At 49.5% G+C, this 9,177-nt stretch overlaps 2 protein-coding genes across 2 annotated transcripts; both read right to left on the minus strand.

The window, feature by feature from the left end:
* Positions 1 to 1,858: 1,858 nt before the first annotated feature.
* Positions 1,859 to 4,103, minus strand: LOC102426406 (cyclin-K). Its single transcript, XM_006093388.3, has 2 exons — positions 2,111 to 4,103; positions 1,859 to 2,001 (listed from the first exon to the last, which is right to left on the minus strand). The coding sequence occupies exon 1, from the start codon at positions 4,084 to 4,086 to the stop codon at positions 2,353 to 2,355; it is 1,734 nt and encodes a 577-aa protein (XP_006093450.1). The 5' UTR covers positions 4,087 to 4,103; the 3' UTR covers positions 1,859 to 2,001; positions 2,111 to 2,352.
* A 2,841-nt stretch (positions 4,104 to 6,944) lies between these two features.
* On the minus strand, positions 6,945 to 7,915 carry LOC102419613 (serine/threonine-protein phosphatase CPPED1-like). Its single transcript, XM_014459734.1, is given in 2 exon segments — positions 6,945 to 7,342; positions 7,345 to 7,915. Coding segments are annotated over 2 exon segments (969 nt in total).
* Between the last annotated feature and the right edge of the window lie 1,262 nt (positions 7,916 to 9,177).

Here is a 9,177-nt window from a genome sequence, read left to right on the forward strand (position 1 = left end):
AGGAAGGGAGAGAGATAGAGAGTTAGAAACATCGATGAGAGAGAAACATTGATCAGCTGCCTCCCGCACATCTCCTACTGGGGATGTGCCCGCAACCAAGGTACATGCCCTTGACCGGAATCGAACCCGGGACCTCTCAGTCCGCAGGCTGACGCTCTATCCACTGAGCCAAACCGGTTTCGGCAAATACAAATATATTTTTATACCCGCAAGTGCTTTATTGATTATTCAATCATATATATATATATATTTTAGATAGGGAGAGAAAGAGAGAGAGAAACATCAATGTGAGAGTGAAATATCAATCAGCTGCCTTCTGTACACCCCCCTCCCCGTTCCAGGGATTGAGTAAAAAATCTGGGCATGAGCCCTGACCTGTAATCAAACTGGCATGGTATGACACCCAACCAACTGAGCCATACTGACCAGGGCACTCAATCATATTTTTGATGACAAAATAAGTACATTAGTTGAATTTTAAAACTTGTCCCACATTCTTTGAACTTAAATTTCTATGCATTAATGTTTTTCTTCTGGACTAACTTATCATTACAATTATTTGTAGTACATGCTCTATTAATATAAATACATTTTGATAATTATTAAACACTAGAGGCCCAGTGCACAAAAATTTGTGCACTTGGGGGGGGCGGTCCCTCAGCCCAGCCTGTGCTGTCTCGCAGTCTGGGACCCCTCGGGGGATGTCCACCTGCTGGCTTAGGCCTGCTCCCTGGGGGATCGGGCCTAAGCTGGCAGTCAGACATCCCTCTGGCAGCCCGGCAGCCCTCAGGGGATGTCCACTTGCCAGCGGGGACCAGGCCTAAGCTGCAGTCGGAAATCCTTAGCGCTGCTGAGGAGGCGAGAGAGGCTCCCGCCATCACTGCTGTGCTGGCAGCCGTCAGCCTGGCTTGTGGCTGAGCAGAGCTCCCCTGTGGGAGCGCACTGACCACCAGAGGGCAGCTCCTGCATTGAGCGTCTGCCCCCTGGTGGTCAGTGTGTGTCATAGTGACCAGTCATTCCCAGTCATTCTGCTGTTAGGGTCAAATTTGCATATTACCCTTTTATTATATGCCTGGTGCATGGGTTGGGGCTGGCTGGTTTGCCCTGAAAGGGTGTCCCGGATCAGGGTGGGGGTCCCACTGGGGTGCCTGGGCCAGCCTGGGTGAGGGGCTGATGGCTGTTTGCAGCTGGTCACAGCCCCTTCAGGATGGGGGTCCCTACTGGGGTGCCTGGCCAGCCTGGGTGAGGGGCTGATGGCTGTTTGCAGGCTGGTCACACCCTCTTCAGGGTGGAGGTCCCTACTGGGGTGCCTGGCAAGCCTGGGTGAGGGGTTGATGGATGTTTGAAGGCTGGTCAAGCCCCCCCCCCCAGTGGGGATCCTCACCCCATGGAGGTTTGGCCAGCCTGGATGAGGGGCTGATGGCTGTTTTCAGGCTGGCCACACCCCCTTTAGGGTGGGGGGTCCACTGGGGTGCCTGGCCAGTCTGGGTGAGGGGCTGAGGGCCGTTTTCAGGCTGGCCAAGCCCTCTGGCGATGGAAATTCCCAGCCTTTCCTTTTTTTCTTTTTTATTCTGGGATTTATTTACCTCCTATAATTGAAACTTTGTAGCCTTGAGAGGAGCTCAGAGCCGCTGCGGCAGGAGGGAAGCTTGGCTTCCTCCATCATTGGGGCAATCAAGCCTCCTGCTTGCTCCAGCTCCGTGGCTGCCGGCCGCCATCTTGGTTGGGTTAATTTGCATATAGTCGCTCTGATTGGCTGATGGGCATGGCTTAAGGCACAGTGAAGGTACAGTCAATTTGCATGTTTGTCTTTTATTAGTGTAGATAAATGTGTCATTTTATTGGAACTGCATTTTTTCCCCTTCAAAATAACTTTAATACAAAGATGTAAATATCTCTAAATCAAAAAGGTTCTTCTGACCGACTGGGTGTCATGGAAGAGAACACGGAATGGAAGTGATGACGACAGCTTGACTTCAGATGGAACTGGACTGTTTAAAACTGCATATCCAGGAAAAATAGGCACTGATTTCTAGAAGGAAATTCACTCCTTACAGAAGCTATTTATTGAGCCAATATGGCTGGTTAACATTTTCACTAGTATAGTCACCCAGTGCAGGACGCGGCCCTCAGCCGACACCAGCACAGCTGGGCGGCCCGGGCACTGCCGAGACTGTCCCCACTCCGGGCCTGGAGGACCATTTGATCCATCTCCCAGGTCTGGTCCATGTCTTCCCACACTGCAACTGTCCAGCATTATACAAGGTACCCTGCTGCTTCCTCACTTCAACTACCCTTCAAGGTAACTAGAAAAACTTGTTAAAAAAACAAAGGGGGAAAAAAGGCATCAGGTTATCTCATCCAGGCTGCACGCCCCAGACCCCCGACTGGAGGCATGCCCAGTGGGGAGATGGGTGGGGGCACAGGTGGCTGTCCTCCAGGGGGGACAGATGGAAGTGGGTAGCTAGCTGGAGGCAGGCCCAGGCCTGGAGGGTGAGGTGGACCGGCATGGGTGGGGGGCAAGCGTGGGGGTGGGGGCGGGAAGTTTGGGTGGTAGGTGGGTGGAGGTGGAGGGTACCCGGGAGTTGGGGGTGGGATGGCAGGTGCGGGGAAGGAGGCTGGGAGAGGGGGCACCAGTGGTTGGGGTGGGTTGGGGGGGTAGACATGGTGGTAGGGCATGTAGGCTGGAGGCCCGTAGGCAGGGGGCAGGGCACTGTAGGAGGGGCACTGGGTCTTCATCATGAACTGCAGGCTCTGGTAGCCCTCTCCAGACATGTAGAAGCTGGTGGTGGACATCCCGGTTATGTAGCTGGAGGGTGGCGGTGGCCAGTGTGGCAGCGGTGGTGGCTGGTGCACAGGGTGGACCGGAGGAAGAACCTGGACTTTGGGGAGATCACTGGCATCCACAGGGCCTGGTGGCTCAGCCTCACCTAAGGCAGTCGCGAGGGGAGGCTTCCGGTCTGGTGGTGGGTGGGCCGGAGGCAATGGAGGGTGAGTGGTCTCTATTTTGGGAATTTTAGGTGGTGGTGATTCTGCTGCTTTGTTCTCTTCTTTGGGAGAAACAACCATGGCTCGCTTCACCTGGCGGGGGGGACTAGGCTGTGGGGACGGTTTCTTGGGCTGCTTGACTTGCTGTCGTGGTGGCAGCGGCTGGGTTGATGGCTGCGGGTCCTTCTGTGGGGGCTGCGGTGGTTCAGGGCCTGGAGCCGACTGTGATGGTGGCACTGGTGGCACTTGTGGTGTGGGGTTGAGCGATGGGGGCTGATGCAGCTGATGAGGCGTGTGATGAGGCATCTGTTGTTTTCCTTGTGAGTAAAGATCCAGGATTTGGTGGCAGATATCTTCCAGAACATCCACAGGGACATCTTGCACAAACTGCTCCCACCATCTCCGATACATGGGTTTGGAGGTCCATTCTTGTATTTCAAATTTGCACAAACGTCCCGCGAGATACATCACTGCCACTGCTATGATTTCTGGTTCCCACTGAAGTGACAAGGTCGTGCAGAGACTGTCATTTACAAATGTCCATGCCATTTGAACCAACTTTTGAATTTTGTTTTTATCACCTTTGAGTTGCTTTGCATATTTGAGTAGGAACTGGTATGGATGTTCTACCTGTAAATCAAACTTTATAATCTGTAGTAGGATTCTCTCCAGAACCATTACTTCTTCCTTTGGGTCATCTCCAAACTGGCCAAATTGTACATCATTTAATAAACTACGAGCTGTTTTGATGATATCTTTACATTTTTTGGGTGTTTCTTCTACTTTCCCAGCCAGAAAGAGACAACAAGCTCCTGTTACATATCTTGGAAATTGATTAAAGGAATGAAACATATAGAAGCGATGAAAATAAATTATTCCAGTTGCCAGGGTATCATAGTGTAGTCCCAAACGTGTGCCCACATCAAAGATGAACCGAGCCCCCTCTCGGCGGTACCGGGCCTCAGTGGCTGGGTCAAGTCCTTCTAGCTGAGAGGGTGTATGAGCCAAGTCTTTCTTATCCCAGTACCAACATGGTTTTGTGTGGTCCAGGTTTGCTGAGGTTACTGAAGGGCTTGAATTTTCTTTATTCTCCTTCATTTATTGAAGTAGACTTGTTCTTTAGAATCCCCTTGCCTCCGGTAAGCTCCTCAGCGACATCTCTCTTTGCCGACCATGGCAATCTTGGATGTGGGATCCTTGTTGGGGTCCAACCCCAGCAGGTCCAGTGGTCCCCAAAGGTGTGGACAGAGTCGGCGAAGAAGGAATGACACGAAGACAACGTTCAGTTGATCAGCAGCCTAGCCAGGATCTCTAGCCAGGATCTCCAGCCACGTTCTGTTTTTTATTGTCTTGTTACATCTGTATTTATACCAGCTGATTTTAATCCTGTCAATTTCTATTCTAAAGGTGAGGGCATTTCTTATCTCCATTCCAGGGAGTAAAGATTATGTAGCTTAAGGGTGATTGTTCGTAGTTAAAGTGATTAACTACCCGCCTGGCATTTAGTTAAGGGGTTTTATTCCCTCCCTAACTTCAGGGAAAAATCCCTACCTGGGGAAACAACCTTTCTGGGAGAGGTGACCTTGGTTAAAACACATAGCACCAAGAAGGAGAGCAAACATATTAAGAACAGTATGCCATTTACACCAGGTCCCTTGAAACATATGCTGTGCAGATGTTTCTTCCCTGCAGCGACTGTGTTAAGCAGCAAGGATGGACCGGCTTCCGGCAAATTCCCCCTTTTTTATTTTTTAAATGATAGCGCATGTAAATCAGCGGCCACCTCTCGGATTGGGTTGTTTAAGACTCGGAAGAAGACTGACAAGCAATGATAGCGAGCATAGCTATAAACATAGTGGATCGAGTGCACAAGGAGCCTTGTTCCTGTAGAAGATTGCTGGCCTCTTCAGTCAAGGGATTTCAGCTGTCCTCAAGTCGGTGGTTTGGTTGTCCTTATTGATCTGGCTAGCGGGTGGCGTCATTGGCGACAGGCTTCCCGAAGTGTCAGCGAGTTGAAGGGCTGCATCAAATGGTCCATCAGGGCCGTGCTTGATGGTGGTGTCGGTGTCTGGGGAGGAGTCAGCTGTGCCCTCTGGGTCGTCCAATATGGATGATACCAGGGAGGAGGATGAGGCGGAGATGGAGGGTAATAGAGAGAAAAAGAAGAGAAAGCGAAAGAACTACAAGGCATGGAAGTGTTTAGAAAAAAGAGGGAGAGGAAAGGGAAGAAGGCAGCATCCTGACGCAGCCCTTTCCTTCAGCTGCCCCTTTCCCTGTGGTCCAAGGTAGAAATGGGAAACAAGTCCGGTTGCAGTGAGAGGGCAGCTGCTGTCAGCCAGCCTCTATCTTTAGATGGATACATATTACTTACTGCTGGAGGAGTCTGGGCTTAGTCCCAATGCTATTTCCCCGCCCCCCCCATTTTTAAAAAAGATATTTTTATTGATTTCAGAGAGGAAGGGAGAGGGAAAGAGAGATAGAAACATCAATGAGAGAGAATTATTGATTGGCTGCCTCCTGCACGCCCCGTACTGGGGATTGAGCCCGGGCATGTGCCCCTGACTGGAATCAAACCCGGGACCCTTCAGTCCACAGGCTGATGCTCTCTCCACTGAGCCAAACCGACTAGGGCTCCCCCAATTTTTATAGCTAACCTGGAAAACCTTGTTTCTATAAATCAATAGAGTTTCAACAATGACAACTGGGTTAAGTCCTCCTTAAATTCTGTTGAAAGAAAAGATTAGGGCATCTTTTAAATTACAAAAGAATTTGTTGTCCAGACTCATTCACTTTCTCAAATGACTGCAAAGATTTTAAATTGGCATTTATTGGGAACCCTGAGCATTTTTAGATCCTCTAGCATTGTACATGTGAAAGGTTTAGGGTGGATGACAAAAGACCCTTTATTCTGTGAAAGGGAGGCAGGAATGGAATCCTTCATAGATCTCCTAAAGTCAAACACTGACCCAGCCACCTCTCCTTTATGGCCAGGCCAAGCCCGGCCTCCCTGTGGAGTGAGGTTGTTCAGTGGTTCCTGCCTTGGGAGGGGGTGTTGGGAGCTTCTGGGTCTAGGGTAGCAGTGATAGAAATGATTGTGTTCTGAGCTGTCCAAAATGGCAGCCAGCACTCTCATGGGACAATTGGGCACTTGAAATGTGACTAGTACATCTGAGGAACTAAATTTTTAATTTTATTTAATTTTAAATAATTAAATATAAATAGCCAACATAGCGAGTAGCTACCATATTGGACAGTGCAGAGCAGGGAATCTCAGTAATGTCCTGGACTGGGTTTTCCACTTAACCAAGGCTGGACTGTTGGGTTTTCTCTCAAGGGGAAGAGGAGATGGGACTCTAGTCTTTTCTGAAGTTAGGTCAAAGTATTTCCTCACCCCAAACCCCATCCCCATCCCATTACAGAGGACCCAAAGGAAAATCCTGAGACATCTGAGAGCAGAATCTTAAAGCAACATGAAGAATTCCTGGGGCGGGAAGGCAGAAATGGGGGCAATCCAGATCCACGCTCTCCTGTGACCTGCACCACTCCGAGCATCCATTTCCCAGGGTTTTAATGAGTCCTTTTGGTCCGGCTGTCAGTCTTGGAGGGAAACACCCAAGAAGGAGACCCTGGGCGGGACTTATTGCCTAAGGAGAAACGAGCAAACTGGGCCTGCAGGTCTGGACAAAAGCAGTCCAGGGCGCTCTGGGTCTGTGAATGGTAAAGAGAGCACAGAGTGGCTTCCCACATGGGGTGGTTATGAGGATGAAACTCAGAGATGAAGGGGTCTGTGATGGTTAATTATATGTGTCAACCTGGCAGACTAAGTGGTGCTCAGACAGCTGGTAAAACATTGTTTCTGGGTATGTCTGTGGGAGTGTTTCTGGCAGAGATTCTCATTTGAACCCATAGAGTGAGTGAAGCCCACCCTCACCAATGCAGTGGGCACCATCCAATCCTCAGAAGGTCCAGACAGAACAGAAAGGTGGAGAAAGGGTAAATTTACCTTCTCTGAGTAAGCTGGGACATTTATCTTCTGTCCTAAGACTTCGGCATTCCTGGTTCTTGAGCCTTGGCCTTGGAACCAGACTTAAACCACTGGCTCCCCTTGATCTCAGGTTTTTAGTGTGTCTGATGGCAGATGACACCACGACATCGAGGTTCCGGTAGGTACCCCCAGCATTCCTGTGGTAGTGGCCTGAGAACACAGCTTTGATACCTGCTTTGGCGAACTTGTCTGCCATCTCCTTCCGCACGGGCTTGGTGAGGTTGAAGTAGTCCTCGTCCTCGTCGATGCTTTGGAGGAAGAGGGGGATGTGCTGGAAGACGATGGCGCGCTGGCACTTCTGCTGCCCGCCACGCTCAGCTGCTGGTCCAGCCACTGGTCCTGGGCCTGCTTCAGGGCAGGGCACCTGGAGGCGTCGTACAGAAACTGGGAGTTGAGGACGAGGAACAGGACGCCCCCGACCCAGAAGCTGAAATAGTCGTCTCCCCAAGTCTCCTGGAACTCTGCCATGGTCTCAGGCGTGGGGCCGTTGCCCATGTCGTGGTTGCCACTGACCGGGACCAGTGGGATGTCGCTGTCCATGTTCCTGAGCACCCGCTACAGGTCCTTCGTCTGCTCCTTCCGCCAGGGCATCCCTGGCATGGCATGAATGCGGTCCCCACACAGAACAAAGAATCTGGGCTTGGGGTTCAGCTTGTTGATGGCCTGAATGGCTTGCTCAGTTAGACAAATCTCCTGCCCCCACTCATCTTCACCATTGTCACAGTCCCCAGTGGACCAGGACTTCATCAGTCCAAATTGTGGGTCTGCACCCTGGATGAAGTAGAATGGGCTTTTCTGGTCCCTTTTCTGTTCTTCAGGAAACGCGTCCAGGGTCCTGCCCTGGGCTCTGTGGAAAACAACCCCCGCCTCTGCTGTGGACATGGCGAGCGAGTTCCTGGTCCCACCTGAGTACACTGCGAGGGAGCCCATCAAATTTCTGAATAGTATTACTCCTTCATAAATTAAAATTGAAAGTAGGTGCAATCATCATGCTACTGAGAAATCTTAATAGTAAATAGGGTCTTTGTAATGGTAGGAGATTTATTATCAAAAGATTTCGACCTGCCCTAGCCGGTTTGGCTCACTGGATAGAGCGTCGGCCTGGGGACTGAAGGGTCCTAGGTTCGATTCTGGTCAAGGGCATGTACCTTGGTTGCAGGCACATCCCCAGAAGGGAGTGTGCGGGAGGCAGCTGATTGATGCTTCTCTCTCATCGATGTTTCTATCTCTCTATCCCTCTCCCTTCCTCTCTGTAAAAAAGCAATAAAATATATTAAAAAAAAAAAAAGATTGCAACCTAACATAATCGAAGCTGAAGTATTAACAGGATCTGTGGAAGGAGAGGTTGTTCTGATTCCAAGAATTGATTTGCCCCATCTGACACTGGACTCCCATTTAAATTAATTCAAAGACAGTTTCCTATGATGTCAGCATTTGTGATGACTATTAATAAATCACAAGGACAAACTCCAGACAGAGTAGAAATACCTGAACCCGTTTTCAGACATGGTCAGTTATATATTGCTTTCTCTCAAGTTCGTGTGATGTTAAAGTTGTAAATACTTCATCACAAGGGAAATAGGCACAAATCTGTGCTCCAGTCCACTAATAATAATAATAAAAAAACTGACTGGAGATTCAGAATGGTTTACCTATAGAAATCTTAAGAAAGAAAAGAACTGTGCATCTCAAAACAAAGTGTGACTAAATGACTAGTCTGTTACTCATTTTTCAGGAAACTGCAACACTGATGGTGGCTATTAATCTCAAGAGTTGCTGCCAGAAGTTTATTATTAAGCCCTGCGGACTGCAAAAGGCCCTCTTCAGCGGACAGTTGCCCATTTCTTTGAGGAATTAGTTTTTCTGCATCTCTATGATTTTCCAAATATATGCTTTCTTAGAGTTTGGTTTGGGTTCTGAATCATTTCCTAGCCAGAACCCAAGTATGGAGGTTGCTGAACCCAGGTTTGGTCTGCAGTTCCTGCACCATACAACAGATCCATCAGTCCATTATATGAGTCCCCGATGTCCGTGAACCTCATAGGATTTGTGAGCCCTGAGTGCTGCAAGCCAGGAGTCAGGCACAGTAATGTTAGAGCTCTCCTTTGTTGAGGTGTTTTGTTCTTGTTGTTTTGTTTGTTTTA

This window comes from Myotis lucifugus, unplaced genomic scaffold, assembly GCF_000147115.1.
Source record: "Myotis lucifugus unplaced genomic scaffold, Myoluc2.0 scaffold_115, whole genome shotgun sequence".
Lineage (NCBI taxonomy): Eukaryota > Metazoa > Chordata > Mammalia > Chiroptera > Vespertilionidae > Myotis > Myotis lucifugus.

Excerpts from the sequence above, each read along its gene's own strand:
- LOC102426406 (XM_006093388.3), bottom strand. The coding sequence starts at position 4,086 with ATGAAGGAGAATAAAGAAAATTCAAGCCCTTCAGTAACCTCAGCAAAC.